The following is a 22227-nucleotide window of genomic DNA, read 5'->3' as shown; positions in this document are numbered from 1 at the left end:
TTGATGGAAATGTAAATTGGTGCAACCATTATGGAGAATAGTGCGGAAGTTCCTTAAAAACCTAAATATAGAACTACCATATGATCCAGCAATCCCACTTCTGGGCATATATCTGGAGAAAAATCATAATTCTAAAAGATACCTGCACCCTAATGTTCACTGCAGCATTATTTACAATAGCCAAGACATGGAAGCAAACTAAATGTCCATCAACAGAGGAATGGATAAAGAAGATGTGGTAGGGACTTCCCTGGTGGCACAGTGGTTAAGAATCAGCCTGCCAATGCAGGGGACACAGGTTCGATCCCTGGTCCGGGATGATCCCACATGCCGTGGAGCAATTAAGCCCGTGCGCCACAACTACTGAGCCTGCACTCTACAGCCTGTGAGCCACAATTGCTGAGCCTGTCTACCACAACTACTGAGTCCCGTGCACCTATAGCCTGTGCTCCACAACAAGAGAAGCAACGACAATGAGAAGCCCATGCACTGAAAGGAAGAGTAACCCCTGCTCGCCACAACTAGAGAAAGCCCGCGCGCAGCAATGAAAATCCAATGCAGCCAAAAATTAATTAATTAATTAATTTTTTAAAAAAGATGTGGTACATATATACAATGGAATATTACTCAGCCACAAAAAAGAATGAAATAATGCCATACACAGCAACGTGGATGGACCTGGAGATTATCATATTAAGTGAGGTAAGTGAGAGAAAGACAAATACCATATGATATTACTTATATGTGGAATCTAATAAAAATGATACAAATGAACTTATTTACAAAACAGAAACAGACTCACACATCTTGAAATCAGACTTATGGTCACCAAAGTGGAAACGTGGAGGGAAGTGATAAATTAGGAGATCGGGATTAACATATACACACTGCTATATGTAAAATAGATAACTAATAAGGACCTACTGTATAGCACAGAGAACTCTACTCAATATTCTGTAATAACCCATATGGGAAAAGAATCTGAAAAGAATGGATATATACATATATATGACTGATTCACCTTGCTGTACACCTGAAACTAACACAACATTGTAAGTCAACTATATTCCAAGAAAAATTAAAAAAAAAAAATAACAGAGAACATCACCACAGGACGTGCTCACTTACACTGTGGTAGGACTCCCTCACCCACCTGCCTTGGAGACCGCCCTGTTCTGCCAGGGACTGAAGTGGCAGTTGGAAAAATAAAACTAGATAAAACCAGATGGCGTTCTCCCTCCTTCAACCCGGCCCACAGTTTTGTAAAGGGACCCATACATAATGTCTCAGCAGATACCTCAAAGTCCAATACAGCAGAGTCTGAAGTGTCACACAGAAAAATAATGATGTTCAAAGGAAGGGGACCAATAAGAGGCATCATAATGATTATAACTCTATCGGAAAGAGCTACTGTAAACTTTTGAGACTGTCTTTTCATTTTTCATATTTAGACTGCATAACTTATGGGGTTCAAATTCCAGCCCTACCACTTACTTAAAGTGTATCCTTGAGCAAAGAATTTTACTTATCTTTGTCTCAGTTTCTTCATCATTAAAATGGGGGGTTTTATTGTATATACTTCAAAGGGCCATCTGAGGATTATCTGAAAAATGCTTAGAACAGTCCCTGGCATGTAGATGCATCAAAAAGTGTTTGTTATTATTATCATTCTTTTTATAAGTACTGTTAATAAATATGTATTATAGAAAATTAGAAAAATAGAGAAAAATGTTGACAAGAAAAATTATGTGTAATCTTACCACATTTTGCAATGCATGGCTTACAAATTATTTTTTAAAGAACATATATTAAATGTAAACATACATATTTTCCAAATTTGGGTGACTATATATTCCACATAAAAATTACAAAACAGTTGGAATGCTATGACCTAAAATGATTATTAGTGGTAAACTCTGAGTGATGTGATTATGAGAAATTTTTTCTTTCTTGTAAATATATTAATCTTCCTACTGTTCTAATGGTGTGCATTTGCATGTTTAATTGGTAAAAGTTAGGTTAGCAATCAAATATCTAAAAACAGCATAGATCTGATAAAATTGATGGACTTTGTAAGATTCAAAGAGGAATGATCAAAAGCTGATAATTCTGGTACTCTTCTTTCAAGGCCAGAAAAAGGGTATTAAGAATTGCAAATTTTACATATTAATACATTCTACTAACAATGCTTTTATGGCTACTGGAGGGCAGAGTAATGTAGGGGACTTAAGTATTCTGAGTAGAATTCAGTCTGGAAGACATCCCCTCTCATCAGTAAGGATTAATGGACCAAGAGCAAGTGGTTATTAGTTTATGCTTCGTGCCCTCAAGAACCTTCTGTTTCTCCACCTAACTTATTAATGGAAATTTCCTGCCCAGGACCATGTAGCCCATCTCCATAGAGAATCATTCACACTTTAGTACAAAGGATACTTGTAAAGTTGGGCAGTGTGCAGCCTGTGCAACAGTACACAGCCACAGCACCTCATGTGAAAAACTCACTGCCATGCTCCTGCCTAGATAAGCCTTTCCTTCCACTTCATGTGAATTTTTATTGTCCCCCATTTTGATGATAGTTCCTTAAACTGTCTGGTCTTTTATGTGTGTTATTTGTACTTGTTTGTACAATTTTTTCTTGTCTCTATGCAACTGAAGATATTTGAGGTCAGATAATATGTCTCATGCAGCAATACCATGTAGTTATAAAGGCAATAATAACAGTTAAGATAAAAAAATAATGATAATACTAGATAACTTTTATTGAGTTCTCACCATGTATCAAGCACAAACTACTCTGAATAGATTATTTTATTTAATCCTAACAATAGCTGTCTGCAGTAGAGACAATATTTTATTTTATAAAGAAGAAAACCAGGACCCATCAAGGTTAAGCAACTTGTCCCATGTCAAACTATTAGTAAGAGTTGAATGAGTGAATGAAAAAAACATTTTAATGTCTTATAGACAGCACATTCTTTGGAGCCTATAATTCAATTTAATTAAATGCAGTTTTCTAGACTATGAGTTTATTGATGGTAGGATCCTTAATTACTACTGTTTGAATCCACAGCATGGTATACTTTATATGTGCTTAATTATTTAGGGGATAAGTGAGTGAATGAATAAAAAGATTATTTCAGCTGTGCATTTGACCCCACTTGTGAATGGCTTGCAGGGACAGCCTGCTTGGTACTGAGGGTTGTTTTCTTCTTTTAACCAGGGTGCCTGGAGGATTCTTCTACAGATAAAGAAACTGAGGCTCAATTGCACTGTGATTCACCCAAGGCCACACTGCTAAGAGCAAGTGGTCACAGGATTAGAATCAAGATCTTTTAACTCCTGATTCAGAGGACCTTTCCTTATACCCTTCCATCTAGTAGTTGTCACATTGCACACTTTTCCGTATACTACATGAAATCGGGAAAGGCAAAAGGGTGAAACATGGGTCTTTTTGGGAAACTCCTCACTGATACTCTTCAAGGAAACCTCTGCAACTGCTTAGCCAACTCCTGCCTGGGCTCCCAGGCCCCACATTTGTTCTTGGAGGCTCTCCCAAGTTTCCCTCTCCCTCACTGTGCCATGTGTGGCAAAGAAGCACCACTCTGCCCTGGGCTGACTGGTTTGGGCACTGGGTAAGTGATGACCCAATCTTCTTCCTGGTACACAGGGAAGGAGACCAATAGTGCTCAGACCTGATGAGTCAGTTGTCCCTGCAAACCATTCTGAAGTGGGCTCTGTGAACTGGTTCACTGCTTGGTGCTCCCTCTGTGGCTAGAACCACATGTCATGGCAAATTTACTTTTTGGATCTGCAAAGTGATTATTCCTGAGAAGTTGGGGTACACAAGCCCAGTTTGGAGTGATGGAAAGTCTAAAAACTCCTATCATAGTTTTTGCTAGCCTTCATCTGAATCTGACAGGCTGCTGGCATCTTACAGGGCACTCTGAGAGCACAGCCTGGTTTCTAAGATTCATAGAAACCAAAGTATGAATGTAAGACAGTACTGTTAAAGTTACCAGGTTAAAACCAAGATGGAGTCACTCATGCTAAGTCTCATATCAGCAAACAAAAACTTAACTAAGTTTCTATGCTTGGCTCTCCCGGAAAAGAAAGGCTTAGCTTAACCAACCAGTGTTTGTCTGCTCAGCACAAGTTACCTGACTTTCCTTTGCTCCATATAAGTGGTGTAACCTTGCTTTAACCAATAAGCAAACACCCAGTTTAACTTCCTTGTTCTTGGTCACTTTGGTCTTTAAGAATCTCTCATCTTATACAGTTCTTCAGAGCTCCTTTCTATCTGCTGGATTGGATGCTGCCTGATTCATGAATTGCTGAATAAAAGTCTACTAGATCAGTAAACTGTCTGTGGAAAATTTTCTTTTAATGGTTTATATAGACTAGAGATAGAAGTTAGCCTCCATCCTCCCATGGGGAAGAGCAGATGACACTGAAGAGTTTAAGCTGTATAAGCCCCATGCCAAACTTGGGGCTTGCAGACTTATCAGCTCCCTCCAGCCCTGGGGAGACTGGGTATTAGATGCTGATGTGGAGAGGAAGGCACAGTGAGGACCGGCAATGGCTACCACTGGCTGTGTGTCAGGAAAAGGACCCTCACTGCAGATGGGTGTCTTTTCCACCCTGTACCATTCTTTGATTCTCCTCTTAATCCATTCTCTGGAGCTGCTCTCAGGCTTTCATTGGCCAAGGATGAGATCAGGATCTTGCTGATAACTCAGGTTGGCACATGCACTGAAGCGGGGAGACCCAGGACAATATCTGCCTGAAACCTTGGCCAGGTCATGGTTCTTCAGTTCCATCTAGCTCTGCCTTAAGGCTAGAGATGGTACCTGACCTGGGTGGGTACTGGAGATAAGAGAAAACAGGAGTCTACAGGTCGATCCTGTGCTTGTGAGGAAAATGGATTTGTTCCAAAGCAATTACATTAGAAATCATCAAGCAGATGATGGCGCTTCCTGGAAGTTCACAGTGGCTATCCATGTGTTGGCAGAAGTAGGAAGTAGGGTACAGGTATAAGCTCTTCAGGAATTCTAGATTAGCTGGTCCTGGCTCCTCCACAGAAGGTCACATCCTCTTGATCTTGATGAAAGTCTGCTCCTCTCACTGTCTTTCTTCTGAACCCCTGCTTATTTATCCTTGTGATTGGAATGTGGCTTCCATACACTGGGTCCATATGAGGTTTTGAGTAATCTGACAATGCATTATACTTTTTCGAAAACTGACATCAAGACGTTGTATAAGTTTGATTCTTATGTGTATACAAGTCTTCCTGAGTAGAGCTGACTACAGGTTCTTTGTGAGTTTTTGGAATGACAGGTTTGAAGACCCAGCCTGGGGCCACAGTACAAACACTGGTCCTATCAGCCATTGAGTTTTTCACAGTGACATCCTGGCTTTGCTTCCCTAAATGCATGTAACTTGAGGTTATTATTAATTATTATTATTATTATAAATTAATTGACAAAGGTGCACATTTCTGATCAACTCTGTATCGCCTGGAGGAGAATAAAACAGCAGAGACTTCTACTCCCTGTTCCTTAGGATTTCACTAAATAGACCATGCAATCAGAAAATGGGGAGAGAAGAAGAAGGGAGAGAGAGAAGAAAAGGGAGAGAGGAGACAAAGCAGAGGGAGGGTGTTGGAGGGATGCTTATTTCCAGAGCAGAGTCATTCCAAGGTACCATGAGCAGAAAATTAAACGATCCTTCAGCAAGAAATTTGACAAGGAAATTTCATTAGGGATTTACATCTCTATGGGAGCTCAAGTTGCTGCATTCAGATATGAAAATTGTGCAAATATTATTCCTTAGAATAATGTTTGCTGCAGGTCATTGAGTTTCAGTCAATGAAATTTAGAGTGATAAATGTCATATTGAAAATAACTAGAGGAAGGAGGGGCCTAAGGAAAGGAAGGAAAGAGCCCTGCAGTTGGGAGCTCAGGTCCCAAAGTCATGTGGATTGGAAGTTAGACTTCAGCATTAACTAGCTGGGGGACCTTGAGCAAGTTTATTTAATATCTCTGAGGCCTAATTTCTTCATCTACAAAATGTGGTCAATTGCCAGTAACTCTGCTGAGCTATGATTGTGAGGGTTTAATGAGATGATCCAAGTAAAGTCCTTTGGCCCAGTGCCTAACACATGTAAACTCTAAACACATATTAGTATGATTACAATGATGAGCAAGGAAGTAGGCTAATGTTTACCTGGAACTGACCTCCAGTCAATCATGGTGATAGATGCCTATAGGTATTATTATTATTGGCATTATACAGATGACAAGCCTGAGGCTCAGGGGCTTAATAAATCTGCCAAGATCACAACGGAATAAATGCTTCCACCAGAATCATGCCCATGCTTATGTGTCTACATGTTTTTCTCCCTCACTAGCCTTGGGGGCCTTACAGCCTAAATCCTGTTTGTACACTTCTGTACTAACAGAATCTGACCAATTATAGATGGTGGGTGCTCAGAAAATATTTGGGGAAGGAATTAATGACTGCATAAGTAAATAGATGCATGCATGGATGAATGGGAAATAAATGCTTTTCCCATTGAAACTGCGTCACAGGGACTCATCCATTGGTTTCTCAATGTTTAGTTTTGTTTTTTCAATTTCAAGGTGTATGGTCAGGACACTCAAGATGGCTGTTCTCTGTACATCCCCTGCTCGACTAGTGCCTGCTTCACCTATACCCTACTCACCTGACTGACGTTCTTACATCCTTGCCCCAGGCTCCAGCTGATGACTGTCCTAGCTTTAGATCAGAACATCTCCACTCTGATAGCTTATCAAAGGCGCAGTGAGGAGCAGCCTGCCCCTCTGCTGGTTTCCCTGGTAACCAATGAGCCGACCTGATGTTAATTCCCCCTGTAACTGGTAACCCTCCCCCCCAACCCCAGCAAAGCCCGCCACCATGTTCTGCCCGCCATCTGCCGCAGATGGTGGGGTGCTGCTCCAGGACCTTGCTTCAGACGTGTAAGCTTCCTCATCCATTAAACCACTGCTGTCTCTTGCTGACTCTGGGCTCTTTCTTTGGCGTTGAAGCTGGGCAGGCACAGGGCTTGCAGGCCTGTGTAGTGCAGCCCAACACAAGGCATTCTGGCATTTTGATTCACGTAATGATATGTCATTTTACAGAAAACAGGAGAAAGAGGAAAATTTTTCATATACTTCTATAACCCCAATACTTAAAAGTTCCCTTTTAGCATTTTAGTGTATTCTTTTTCCACCTTTGGACCAAAGAAAGTTCTTATTGCAATCTTACATGAAAATAATTGTCTAACTTGCTGTTTCACTTAATAGGACTATTTCATACAGCTCTTATTTTGATAATTTACTGGAACATGATCGATGTGCCATATAATGTTCTACTTAAACATAATCTTGTTTTTTAGAATGTGTCTATTTTTTCACCATTATAAGTATTGTTGAACTAAATATTTTTGTGTATGTGAGACCAAGGTTTTCAGGGTTGGTGACTCTGATCATGGGATCATTTTTCTTTGAGGAGCACACAGTCCTTATAGTGGCCTCATTCTCAGCTTTTGCAGTGATGGACTATCATATTCAATTGAATGGCAAAGGTTTGATTAGACTGTGTAAAGAAAGATTATTTTTCCCATTTTGTACCATATGCAAGCCCTGTCCCAGTACCCGTACTAGACAGATATTCCACAGCTATATAGGAAAAGAGAAAGGAAGGAAGGACGGAAGGAAAGAATGGAGGGAGGGAGGGAGGGAGGGAAGGACAGAGAGAGGGAGGGAAGAAGGGAGGGGAAGGGAGGAAGCATAAAGGGATGCAAGAAAATAATAAAGAGAAGAAAAGGAAAGGGGACAATAAAAGGGAAGGAAAGAGAAAGCAAGAAGGGAAGGAAAAAAAACAAAGAGGGAAGCTAAGTATAATACATCAAAGTAAATAAAAAGAGAAAGAAAGAAATCAGCAAACCCATTCTTCTTTGTAAGGTTTCTAGTATTCCAAATTATACGTCTCTAGCCACAACCATACCTTTTAGACGTCAGCTTAGCAAGTGGCAAAAATCACAAGATAGGAAAGATTCAACACATTCTAGTAACTGCCCCCTACCTGGGAAACCCCTAGAGACCAGAGCCTCACATTTCAGAGAACACAGATCATGGCTAGCTTGGTTGCTGGCTTTTAGGCAACAATTACCTTTCTCTAGGAGAGCTAAATTTGCAAAAAAAAAAGAGGAGTGAACACTGTACAGTGGCAGCTTGCCTTGACAAGATAAAACACAAGCAAACTGAATTAAACAAAAATTTCCTTTTTAAAAAATATTACATTTACCCGAGGAAACATACCTAAAAATTCAAGGGGGAAATGAAAATATGCATTTTGAAAAGGTATTGAAGGATGGCTAAACATGGTCATTATGCAGCGATGTGCACATTCACAGACAGGGCAACCTCTGGCTGTTGTCAATGCATGATATTTCGCTAAAGTTTATGCTATGCATGTTTGGTATTCAGAAAACCAAAATATTGCCTTTACGATTTGGAAATGTCTGCCATTATCTTCACTGAACTAAACTTCTGATTCAACAAAAGTCCCCTTTTCCTTAGTGGCAATTCAATTGTAGCAGAGCAGATTATTTACAGATAAAGTAAAAATCTCACGTTTGACCAGAATTGGGCATATTCGTATAGAACGTTACTTTTTACTCTGTATAGAGACAGAAACTAATGAGTGACAATATTTTGTAGTGGCAAATTGTTTTCTTTCATGAATGGAAAATAAAATAATTTGTCATTGGTACAGTAACCACTGATACTGGAATAGTGTTGCTAAAAATGAGGTTTTCACAGTTGGTTTGAACAATTCTTATATGATTTTTTATGTGTATTTCCTTACTTTAGGAAGGTAAAGCATTAATAGGTTTAATATTTTCACAAATTACCAACCAGTGGGTAAAAAGCAATACAATACTATAGTTCTCATAATACTCTTTTGGATAAATAATAAGGTCTTTTATGTTTCTATATTCTTGCTTTCATGATGGGGTGATAGTGGGGGAGTCTGAAAGCTAAGGGAGCAGGATTTGCTGCAGTTCCCAGCAGAGGGTAGTGGTAGAGATGAATCTGGAAACCAGGCCCCATCCCTGGAGAGGACCTACACCTGGACAGAGATAGTTCTGGACAAACTTTGAACGTGAGTGTCTGTCCTCAGCTCCCACCCTTGGCAGCATTCAGAGACACAAAACTGAGATACAGCCGTCAGTGAGTTAGCAACTGTGGCTCAGAGTTTTATATTGTGTTAGAGACAGAAGAAAAACGCTTGACCTACTTGGATCCGATAAGATGGAATCAGTTTTCGGCAGAAATTGATCACAGCGGACTCCTTGGTAGCCTTCTTTGCACCTGAGAAAAGGGATAAACGACAAACATACGCATGTGTTTGTGAATGGTTCGCGATTTCAACAAGCCAAGTAGCCACCAATTATATCACCGTGAGAACAGTACATTCATGCTTTTGTATGGCTTGGTTCAGTCTGTTTCTAACATTGATAGTAGGTGAATTTTAGTCATGTCTGTGTAAAAAAAACAGCACTACTTTGCTTTTATAGTTTTATAGGTAATATCTAATGAGCAAACTTAGTAGCAATTTAAGATGCCCCTCATAGCAGTATGAATAATGGTTACCCTCATAATTCTGCAGGATTCTTTATGCAACACACTGGTCTCTAAAAGACTGCAAATACCCTTTCAGAAAGCATCATATTGCAAGTGTTTTCCTAATAAAAAATCATTTTCTAACATAATTGATCAAATATTATCAGTAGATTTGGGCTGTTTATTCTCCTTGTGTTTTACTAGTTTGTTCATTTGCTAATTTTACCTTTTTTTTTTTTTTTTTTTTAACTTAGCAATTCTTCCAGTCAGTGCTGCCTAACTGCTGGGTCAGAAATAGCAGCATTTATTTCAGATCTGGCAAGATCTGAAAGGCATCTACCTCTATGTGCAAGAGCTCTGTGAATTTCCTTTAAACTCACATTTTTCTCTCCTCATTTTTCTCTTTTATATTCAGCAAACAGGTGCAAAGTGCATACTTTCTGCGAGGCATTGTACAAGGCAACTTTCCTAAGGTGGGTGCAATTTGGAGGCAGGGAATCTGCCTGAAAGCCCCTGCCATGGGGCATATTGCTTCAGCCCTGCCAGTACACGGTCTTCTCACAGCTCGCTCAGTCAAGGCTGCTTGGCTGCCTCGGACAGCCCCAGCTCATCAGCTGGCAGTTCAAGGAACAAAATACAGCTGAGGCTCCACACGCCGGCCTCCGAACAGTCTCTGTAAGCAGGGGGTTGGCATTTAGTATATCTGCTTGAAGCTTAATCTGTCATGCTCAAGTTAAGCAGGGACACATCCATTGTTGCTTGTGGAATGAATCTGTCCTACTTACTGAGGAGGAAATTGTGCTGCTGGCATAAAAATCAGATTTAAAAAACAATCCTCTGGCTGTTAGAAATCTACAAAATCAACAAAAGAATTCAAAGAGATCATTCTGTCAGAGATGGGAGCCGTGGATTCTTTCTTTAGAATATGTTTTGTTTTCTGAGTGTAATAAACACTTTATTAGATAAGTCTATTGCAACTGGAGCAGTCACAGTGAAAGGCACCTAGGTAATTTTTCTACCTTTCACTGTGAGCTGAACTGGAATACAGGTATTGGGGCAGGCTCTCTTTAGCACCTTTTTAAGCCTGGAATGCTGGAGTGTATTTGGCAATTTTCCCTATAGATTGAGAACAAAGACTTCTGACATATGGACACCCCAAATACCCAACAGGCTATTGAGAGAATTTGTTTAAGCAGACACATATTTTCATAACCTTTTTAAAAATTCATTTATTGCACTTGAAATAAAGCAGGCATATCACTGGTTTGATAATGGTACAAAGTCAGAAAATACTTAAGACTGAAGCACATTTGTGAGGAAGAAATAAATTCCTGTTCTCTGAAAGCTGCCCTAACATGGTTAGTTTGCCTTTATTCAAAATTACCTGAACCACAGTGTTTTGGTTTTCATTTTCTTGTAATGATGACTTAGGTGCTGGGTGTGTGCCGTCGCATGCATTTACTCCTGAGGTTTTTATTTCCAACATATGTGTGGGATTTTAAGCACACTTCACTCTTTGTATCTTCATTTAATATGAAAATGGTATCCTAGGGAGATAGCTGCTTTTAAGGGGAAGTGCTTTTGTTTTGTTTTACTTTTTAAGGGGTTTTTATCACTTAAAATGCATTATTCCGTTTGTGTGTGGAGAGGAAAATAAGGAAAGATGTTTGAAATTTTTCTAGTCTTCAACTGATTTTCCATGACTTTGAGCCCACTCTGAAGTGTTCAGGCCTCATGGAGTATCAGGAAAATTGCACAGTGCGTGCCTTCATCCTGCCTTCACACCTGTGTGCTGGTATGAAGATAATAAAGTGTGATGATGTTGGAGCAGCCCGGCCCAGGCTAGGAAACCCACCGAGGGCTGTGACTGGATACGCAGCAAAGCCCTGCTCCTTTGTTAAGGCGGCCGCGTCCCTGCTAATTGGTGCTGGATTTTAAGAATGACAAACTTAAATTTCCACTTAAAAATCACACGTCACCTTGATAAGTTCAAATCCATCCAAATTTGAAGACAAAATGTGGCCAGCAGGTAAAGCCAATGAGGTGGATTGAATTTATGAGACTGTTAAAGACATAAAGCAAAGGAAAAAATGTCTTAAGATGCACTTCTGTTGCACAGATTGAGTTTGGCAGACCTTCTGACAGTGTGATAAACAGCACGTCTTTTGAGAAATATCATTGCATGTTTGTTTTGGTTTTTGTGAGTTGAGGGGGGATTTTGAGACTTTTTTAAGATTTTTTGTTTTCTGAGAGATACAGGTATATGAACAAGAGAAATTCATGTAATAGAAAGTTCTTTCTGCTTGTTCATCTTAATAAAGCATAACAGAATTAGTAACATTTTACAAGTACACATGTAATCTTTAGTGGTAAATACACGTTTGGAAAAAAAAGCACAAATCTTGCCTTAACCAGGTTAAATACTCTATTATTTTTCTACTCTGCATTGCTTCAAAGCTCCACTGAATTCATCTACTGCCTGTTCTCTGAATTTATTTATCCTTGAGAAGGCTTGCAACACAGAAATTTTACTAAAAATATCAATGTTCCCTGGTGGTCTTACAGGTAAGTTTTGCTTCTACAACTAGATGGCCAAAGAGCAGGATTAGAATAGAAAAGGCAGCCACGGTTTATAAAGAGTCGGGTAAGGAAAATGGGAGAAGCGTTATCGACAGCGGAACAACCACAAAGTAAACTCAGTCTGCAAGAGCTAAGAATTTTATTTTGAAAAAAAAAATTAGTCTTAAATTCTGTGTGTTCACCTACTCTGAGATGAAGGACTTGTCACTTCAGAAATCATGATTGTGTTGTGTGTTTTGTTTATTTACAAATTTAAAAGGCAGTGGGGGGCTTCCCTGGTGATGCAGTGGTTGAGAATCTGCCTGCCAATGCAGGGGAAACAAGTTCGAGCCCTGGTCTGGGAAGATCCCACATGCCGCGGAGCAACTGGGCCCGTGCGCCACAACTACTGAGCCTGCGCGTCTGGAGCCTGTGCTCCGCAACAAGAGAGGCCGCGATAGTGAGAGGCCCGCGCACCGCGATGAAGAGTGGCCCCCGCTTGCCGCAACTAGAGAAAGCCCTCGCACAGAAACGAAGACCCAACACAGCCATAAATCAATCAATCAATCAATCAAACACATTAAAAAAAAAAAAAAAAAAGGCAGTGGGGAAGGGCATCATTGAGGAGACAATGTCCAAAGCAGGGTAGGGCGGATGAGGGGTTGAAGAGAGAACCGTGGTGTGGTAACCCTGAATAAGGGAAACTGGCCCCTGGCAATGAAGTGGGGTCAGAAATTGGAGATTCTGAGTTCAGTTTAAGTGTCAGCAAAGTATCTCTCCTGGTGAGCCTCAGGGCCAAATCATGAACCACGCCCCTCCCTTTCTACAGGGATAGGGCCAGCTGTATAGTTTCAAATGCAGACCTCACTTTTTGTACTCCTTACATCCTTCTGATTCGGCCCTCATGCCCCTCCCACTTGTTCAGCTGTACCTAAAATAACAAGCCACCCCTTCTATTCATGCTTTCCCCTTCTACATTATCCCTGAAGAAAAGCCCAGTTTTAGAGAAAAGTTTTAAAAGGCAATTCTTGGGCAAAAGAAAAGAGAATAATACTGGCAAAGATAAGAAAATACAAAATGCATGATTGTCAGCTAGAAGCTAATACTTGATTTGTCTAGTGCGTTCAAGCAGAAGCAGTGAACCTAGCACTCAGCCTGGATGTGGAGGACCCCCAAGGAAGAGACTTTTTAAATGGTCAGCTCATTTGCTGATGTTCCCACAGAAATGGGCATCCTTTGGCCAGCTAAAAGTGGCTTCCATGGCCATCAGCCCCCACTACTAACTTCAGACCATGCCCATCTCTTCTCTTACGATACTCACATGCTAATTTATTTCTTTGAACTCATTTTATGAATAGCAACAAATTAGAGCTAATGTTAATGACTTTGAGTGAAAATGAAAGAACTCTCACTTCTCACCAACAGCCTCCCTACATTTCCAGATTATTCTTCCATTTCTCCTGCTTCCTCCTGTTAGGAGAGCAAAGCAAAGCAAAACAAAACAAAACAAAAACAAATAACACAAAAACTGTCCCATTGGGGGAACTATACTATCCATCCTCTCAATCCTCATCTGTTGATTCCCTGGTCATTTACTCATTACTGGAAGATGTGATCATTGCTTCACCTCCTTCTTCTCCATTGCTACTCTGTCTTCACTGCCACAGTCTCTGTTATCTACATGGTGTCACAGTCTCTGTTATCTACATGGATGCTCAGCCAACACAATGTCTCTTATCACTTCTTCCTCAACTGTATCAGAATGATTAACAGTGTTGAGTTTATAGCCTCACTTCTTCACTTAGTATTTGCATGGATATACTTTACGCAAACCTTTTAATATCCCTGTTCCCCACTTTAAACCCGAACAAAATGGGAATGATAGCAGGAAGGAGAAAAAATGAACAAGCACGCATGGTTGATATTACATACATGAACTTTGGCCATTTTTATGCTTAGGGACCTTCTACCTCGCATATTTGCAGAGATGCATTTTACATAATTTACAGAGAGAAATATATGAAGGTTAGAAAAATGTTCAAATGTTTGCTTCAATCCTGGTGTAGGTCCTGGTCTCTGCATACATTTTAGAGAAAGTATACATGCTTCCTTCTTGGAAACTTGATTTTAGACATAAAATTTAAACTAGCAGAAATCAATTAACTTCACAAGAGAAATGGTGGCAAACTGTATGGTTTGTTTCCTGACTGTACCAACTTTTATTCATAGACCAAAAAATGGTAGTTACTCTTTGGTGTTACAGGAAAGTAGACACTTTGTCAGTGATATACAAGTCTGCCAATTTTAAGGGGCCCATTAAATGCTGATTTGATAAAAGAACAATCCCTCCAGGTATTCCTCTTTATCTCCTGCCAATTCTCCCCAGCCTCAATGTCAGCCCTTGGTTGGGAAAAATGGAAAAATCATCAGGCGTTTAAACTTTACATTTTAGAGGCAGGGTGGTTTGGAGCACAGCCTAGTTTTAAATCCAGGATCGGCTATTTACTAGCTGCTTAGCCTTCCTCTGCCTCCTTTTCTCCATCTGTAACTTGGAGATAATAATAGGAGCTCCCTCCTAGAATTATTGTTAGGAATAAATAACACCTGTTGTTCACGGTAAGCACTCAACATGTGTTAGTTTTTTTAAAATGTTCTTTGAATTTGGAATCATCATCCCAGCTTTTCAAGTGAGGAAACAGAGGTTCAAAAAGGTTAAGCATCTTGTTCCAAAATCACACAGCCAGTGAGTACTTGAACTAGGTACTCAGCTGGAGTTGACTTCAAAGTCCTTGCTTGATCTGTGGCACTTTCTGACATTCTTCATGGAAATTCAGTAGATACATAAATCATCGTTCACCCAGGTATCTTTCCTAAGATTAGTATCTAAAAATATGGTCCAAATATCATGAACTGAAGCCATGATTTATGGTAAGAATTAAAGACCTAGATTTGTAAGTTATTATCCAATTTCAAAATGTTCTTAAGCAAACCAGGTCACAGAGACTGGTCACTGATTTAAAGGCAAATGTCCTAAGCTTTGTGTTAATTTAAGGGGTATTCACTAACTATGGATGGGAAGGCTCTTTAGTAGTACCACTCTTAAAGAATCACATTTCTTGATTGTGGACTGTCCTCAGTTTAAAAAAAAAAGAAAAAGAAAATGAGAAAAGAAAGAAAAAAAAACAGAAACAAAACAAACAAACAAAAACAGAGGATACAGTTTCAGCAAGGTGAATGAATTGCCCAGCATGGAAGAGATGGGGGGTTCTGGAGCCAGAATCCCAAACCAGGTCTCTATGTGAATGCAAATGTGTGCTGGGGGGACCAGAAACTTTTCTAGCTAAGGATCTGCAGCCTAGAGTTATAGGCTCAAAAATTATTAATGGTGTTAGAACAAATTCCCTTCCTTGCCATTCACTGCTGAAACTGAGATCTAGGTTTTGCTGTGGAGAATATTGTGACACTGATTAAGGTGTAAGTTTTCTTTAGCTGAATTTAGAACTTAATTAAGTGGTCTTATTTAAAAGGAGCACTAATTAAGACAGCAAGATCTTTAAGTTAATCAACTGGAATTAAATTTACCTATAGCCTGGCTGTAGGTACAGTCTTTCTAAAATCCTTTGAGCTACAGATGGAAGAATTTAGAATCGGATTATTTTAAATTGCAGAGCAACAGCTGCCTTCAAACCCATGAGGGTCCTCCAATGTGTTATCAACAGCTTTCAAATATATCACAAATTCCATGGCTGAGGCAACTGTTGCTTATAATGTCACTCACCTTACAACTATGATTACTCTTGCTAATAAAGTTATACCTGCAATTTTCAGAAAATGTAAAGATTTTTTAAAATTTCCCTTTAGTAAAGTTTGAATTCAAAAGTAGATGGAGGCCAATTACTTCATCATGAGACTGATATGATTTCAGAAGTGAATTTGAAAGCATCTGCTCAAATTCAGGAGGTGTGCTGCATTCAGTTAATATTTGAGCCCTAAAGACGAAAAGGAAAAGAATGATTTCAAGTCTGAGATATTAAAAAAATATAAGAAACATGTGTTTCCTCAACTGCAAGTTCCTCTCAACCATGTGTAATCATTAGGTGCCTGGTCCAGCAGTCACTCATACACTTCATTGGTCAATTTTAGTACCAGGGAGACAGAACCTGTTTACATCGTCCTCTTACTCCCATATATGGTACATTCACTTTTGAACAATCAGTGGCTAAGGAGTCCTCGTGTCAGTCTGAATAAATAGCTTGGCCTTTATAGAAATTTCTGACCCTATTTGGTCAAGAGCCTCACTCAGTCTTACTACTTCATTAACAAAATTAAAACACATGACATGACATGAAGGTACTACGCAGCTTAAAGTGCATAGCAATAGTATCCAAAGCAGCTATGTGGGCTGAAAAAGCCATTCTGTCTCACTTAGCTTTGATTTTTACTGCATCTAAAAGAAAAAATAATCCCTTTTTAGGCTAAGAAGGTAAATTAAGAAGTAATCTATGGGCCTTCTTGCAGGAAGACTAATTTCAATATCACATTAGAGGTAGTAAAATAATAATTGCCTTTATCAAGAACAAAAGGGTTAGGGAGTAATAATGACAAGTGGAGGACAGATGGAATTTTGCTTTATAAATTCAAATTGAGAAAACGTTATGTTATTAATTTCCTAGTATACACAAATTCTATCATGACAAACATGAGATTCTAGTTTTCAAGGGAGGTAGCCTGTTATGGTGGAAAAGGTATGTCCTATGGATGCAGAATGACCCCTAATTCTGCCACTTAGAGGTATGACAGAGGTCAGTGACTGACCTCTCTAAGGTCTCAGGTGCTCATCTCTAAGTGGGGTTATGAGCCTTGATTTAGTGTGTGCTCTGTGCACATTGCACACACACAGACATAGACACACATTGCCCCCAATGCTTATAAACATGTTTAGTAATCAGAAAATATAGGCAGATAATTTAGGTTCTAACATTAAAGTCAGAGGACACTCATGCTCTCTTCCCCCACTTCTTTAGTTAATTCAATGTTCCCATGGCTGCCTTTGATAGTTCCCAGCCAACAATGGACTGGGATTTATTGTCCCATCTACTCCCTATGATTCCTCTTTATTATTTTCACTTAAGATGTCACTAAGATTGTGAGATTAGCCAATCACAGACTTTCTCTGAGGCTTAAGGTTCAACTATTAGCAGATTCCTTCACTTTTCTCTCTCTACTTTCTTGAAATTAGAAGTGTAATTGACTCACATGTTGAGACTAGTCAGTGGAAGAAAAGTAACAACTGTCTTTTCCAGCTCACAGTTCAGCAGGAAATGTAAAACTGAGCCAGAGGAAAACACGCTAAACTTGCCACTTTAGTCAACTTGGGCTGCCATAAAAACATAGCATAGACTGGGTGGCTTAAACAACAGAAAATTATTTTCCCACAGTTCTGGAGACTAGAGGTCCAAGATCAAGGTGCCAGCAAGGTGTGTGTCTGGTGAGGGCTCTCCCCTTGGGTTGCAGATGGCTGCTTTCTGTTGCCTCACATGGTGGAGAGAGAGAGATTGATCTGGCTCTCCCTCTTCAATCTCTCTCTGCCACTTCTTCTAAGGCCACCAATCCTATCAGAATACCACTCCACCTGTATGGTCGCATTTAACCTTAATTATCTCTAAAAGACCCGATCTCCAGATACAATCACACTGGAATTTAACGCTTGAACCTACGAGTTTTCAGAAGACACAATTCAGTCCATAACCGTTACTAAGCTGGGTAACATAGCTATAGAGTAGCAAAGACTAGAATTTGGATTCTCTCATATTTAGGGTTTCCAGATAAAATACAGAACACCCAGTTAAATCTGAATTTCAAATAAACATATTTTTTTTACATTAGTGTGTCCCACATGTAATATGTGGGACATACTTATACTAAAAATGTATTCATTATTTATCTGGCATTTAAATTTAACTGGGTGTCCTGTATTTTATTCCCTAGATCCAGCAATTGTACCTACATGAGAGTAAAAGCATCTGAATAGTCAGAGAAGTAAGAACCATCAATAGGAACATCTAGATTAAAGTTAATGTATAATATTTTTGCTATCACTATATCTTGTTCTGATAAATTTAGCAATCTCTTGTTTTAAGGATAAGGAGCCTGGGCACATTATATTTATTTCTATCAACCATGCAAGGGACATAATGAGCTCACAGAGTCTGGAGGAGGAGAATAGGAATTTCAATAGCTAGCTCTTAAATGGCCAAAGCACTGAAATGCTACTTCCAGAATGTGGTGAAGATCAAACGAAGTAATGTTGTTTGTAAACGTTAGGTGCAGATGTGTGACTTGATCATGTGACTCACTAGCTACTATTTTGCATAAATTCTGAATAAACTGTAAGAGCATCCTGGCCAGGAGCCCAAGTAAGACCAAAGGAAGAAAGAGGGCCCATTCTCCCTCCTTCATTCTGCATCTCACTTTACTTAGGATCATTTTAATACTGAGGCACTCACATGCTGTTGAATTTGAAAAGCAGTGAACACAGATGTGGAATACAGGGCAACGATAACCTAAAATCAAAGACACAACATAAGAAGAGACTCCTCTGGAGGACTGTGATATCCTTTCTGGAATTCACTGCTCTCAGAAGGAGACAGTGAGAGAGCATGATATCAACAAGAGATCAAACAGACCACCCTTGTTCCTTGCCTGGGTAGTGTGGGTGATTCCCTGAAGCAAAGCCGTACACAGCTTGATAAGGAAGAGTGAAAAGCAAAGAAATCTGAGAGATAAATCTTATTTAAAAGGCATCTTTATGATTGGCATTATAAAGCAGAGAAGGAGCTCATTAGCAAAAGAACTGATAAAACCACTCACAGCGTGCTTCAAAAAGAAGTGGTAATAATTATTGCCTCTCTAAGAAAGGGGGCAAAATATCCACGCAATGTCATTCACAAATCTGTTTGCAGACATCACAGAGCAAGCTGCAAAAAGTCCCACAGCTTTCAGATTTAATTAAGTGAAGAAAGCAAAAAAAAAAAAGACTCTTATGGCTCACATGCCTGGATCATAGAAATTCTACGTGAAACGTGATTTTTTTAAAATCCATTTTAGAAACCCCTAGAGTTTGCTGAACCCTCATTCAACAGCATAATTTCCCGTTTCTCCCAGGATATTGTACAATTCACTAACGGTGCAGCATTTCTGCCGGCTAAAGGAAGTGGGCAGCTTTGATCCGAATTACAATAATATATCTCCTTTGTGTGATAAATGATTTACTGCTGAGGATAAATGGATATAATCTTTCATTATGTATGACATTCATCAGCAACAAGGAAGCTTTGGACTGCATGGAAAGTGATTTCGTATTAAAAGCCTCATGCAACTCAGACTGAGATGAAAGTGGGGTCTTGCCTTGAAAAAAAAAAAAAAAGGCACAGGCTTGTAAGTTTAAATGGATGCTCAGTCTAATATAATTGTTACTGTAAGTTTGAAAATCTGTTAGGAGGAAACCAGGGAAATATGTGACTAGATCAACCTCAGTTTTGCACAAAAAAGCCCCATTTCTTAACCATACTATTCTACTTACTGAAATGTGTCATTAAGTCTAACTTTGAGAACTGCGAGTGGTGATAGAACCAGGTAGGGAAGAGGGAGTAGAAGTGGGGGGTTGTGTAAGTGACTTAAATTCCCATGATTATGGAAAGTCAATGTATCATAACTAAAGTAGGTAAATAAAGAAATAGAGGCTTAACATGTTATTTAGAGATATGAAGTTAACAACCAGGAAAATACCAAACGAAAATGGTTTACTAAGCACATCCAAGTGTTTGGGGAGGGGTGCATGTTGGGGAATCGGGCATGGGGAATTAGTTCAAAAGGATAAGATCAAGGCTGGTGGCTTTTCATTATAAGCACATTTGTATTTTTTATTTTAAAAATATATACACTTAGATGATGAAGACATGTAAGTAGAGCAAATCACTTAATTTTAAAAATGATTCAAGTTCTTTGCTTCATTGACTCAGGGGCTTCCTGGTGGAACAGTGGTTAAGAATCCACCTGCCAATGCAGGGGACACGGGTTCAAACCCTGGTCTGGGAAGATCCCACATGCCGAGGAGCACTAAGCCTGTGCGCCCCAACTACTGAGCCCACGTACCACAACTACTGAAGCCTGTGCACCCAGAACCCGTGCTCTGCAACAAGAGAAGCCACCGCAATGAGAAGCCCACGCACCACAAGGAAGAGTAGCCCCCACTCGCCGCGACTAGAGATGCTAACGCATATATATAGAATCTAAAAAAAAAAAAAAAAAAATGGTACTGATGAACCTAGTGGCAGGGCAGGAATAAAAACATAGACGTAGAGAATGGACTTGAGGACACGGGGTGGAAGGGGGCATCTGGGGCGAAGTGAGAGTAGCATCAACATATATACACTACTGAATGTAAAATAGATAGCTAGTGGGAAGAAGCAGCATAGCACAGGGAGATCAGCTCGGTGCTTTGCGACAACCTAGAGGGGTGGGATAGGGAGGGTGGGAGGGAGGTTCAAGAGGGAGGGGATATGAGGACATTTGTATGCATATGGCTGATTCGCTTTGTTGTACAACAGAAACTAACACAGCGCTGTGAAGCAATTATACTCCAATACAGATGTATTAAAAAAAAAAAAAAAAAAGGCAAGCCAAAGACTTTAAGAGATACTTCACCAAAGAAGATATACAGATGGCAAATAAGCATATGAAAAGATGCTTCACATTGTATGTCATCAGGGAAATGCAAATTAAAACAACAATGACATACTAGTACACACCTATGAGAATGGCCAAAATCCAGAACACTGACAACACCAATGCTGGCGCGGATGTGGAGCAACGAAAACTCTCATTCGTTGCTGGTGGGACTGCAGAAAGGTACAGCGACTTTGGAAGACAGTTTGGCAGTTTCTTACGAAACTAAACATACTCATACCACATGATTTTGCAATCACGTTCACTGGTATTTACCCAAAGGAGTTGAAAAGTTATGTCCACAGAATAACCTGCACACAGATGTTTATAGCAGCTTTATTCATAACTGCCACAACTTGGAGGTAACCAAGGTGTCCTTCAGTAGGTGAATGGATAAACTATGGTACATCCAGACAATGAAATATTATTCAGCGCTAAGAAAGAAATGAGCTATCAAGCCATGAAAACACATGGAGAAAACTTAAGTGCATATTACTAAGTGAAATAATTCAATCTGTAAAGGCTACATATTGTATGATTCTAACTATATGACACTATGGAAAAAGCAAATACTTTGGAGACTTAAAAAACCAGTGGTTGCCAGGGGTTGGGTTGGGGGTTAAGAAATGAATAGGCAGAGCACAGAGGATCATCCAGTGCTCCTTCTGCTATTTCACATTTCCTCTTAAAAAGAAAAGACATTCCTAAATCTACATGCTATCTGATGCCAAATGTCTTAGTCATTCCAGTGAAAGCATATGTTTTGTTGGAGATCAGTCAGCACAGTACAACTGGCTAGTGTTCTGGTAACCAAGCTAGGTCAGAAAGAGGTGGCGATATCAATGTCCCTAGCTTGGACAAGATCGGATAGTGAAATATGTTCTAAACCTGAATGTCATATGGAAACTGGGAAAATAACACAGTGGCATGGGTAAGGATGGGTAAGCTAGAGAAGACATATGAGGGGGGATATTCTTCCTAATGGTGATATGGATAAGATTCTTGACCTTTAATTAAAACGAAGGAATATGAAATCTGGTACAGATAGGTTGACAAAAATTAAGTAACCGTCCATAGTCAGCAAATTCAAAATAGAATTCAAAGGAATGTTATTTAACTGAAGTGTTTGGTAAGTTGACATAGAAACTCAGTAGGTGAGCAGTGACTTGAAATCGATAAAATATGATTATTTTTCTAAAAAAGAGAGAGACAGAGAGATTCAGTTAATCAAGTTATGGGTGATGTATCTGATATTCCTATATGTGTTTTACCTAGGAATAAATCAAGGAGAAAG

The 22227-nt window shown here is 39.5% G+C and overlaps 1 protein-coding gene across 10 annotated transcripts in view; it reads right to left on the bottom strand.

Moving 5' to 3' along the window:
• NRG3 (neuregulin 3) overlaps positions 1-22227 on the bottom strand; it is a 1093570-nt gene that overhangs the window by 250275 nt on the left and 821068 nt on the right. For all 10 annotated transcript variants that reach the window (XM_082406739.1, XM_082406741.1, XM_082406742.1 and 7 more), the window contains exon 3: positions 9322-9395. In XM_082406739.1, coding sequence (XP_082262865.1) covers positions 9322-9395 — 74 coding nt within the window. The remainder of the gene's footprint in view (positions 1-9321; positions 9396-22227) is intronic.

This window comes from Balaenoptera borealis (assembly GCF_965194805.1).
Source record: "Balaenoptera borealis genome assembly, chromosome: 10".
Taxonomy (NCBI): domain Eukaryota; kingdom Metazoa; phylum Chordata; class Mammalia; order Artiodactyla; family Balaenopteridae; genus Balaenoptera; species Balaenoptera borealis.
The sequence above is the reverse complement of the archived record's forward strand: the minus strand, read 5'-3'. Positions and strand labels throughout refer to the sequence as shown.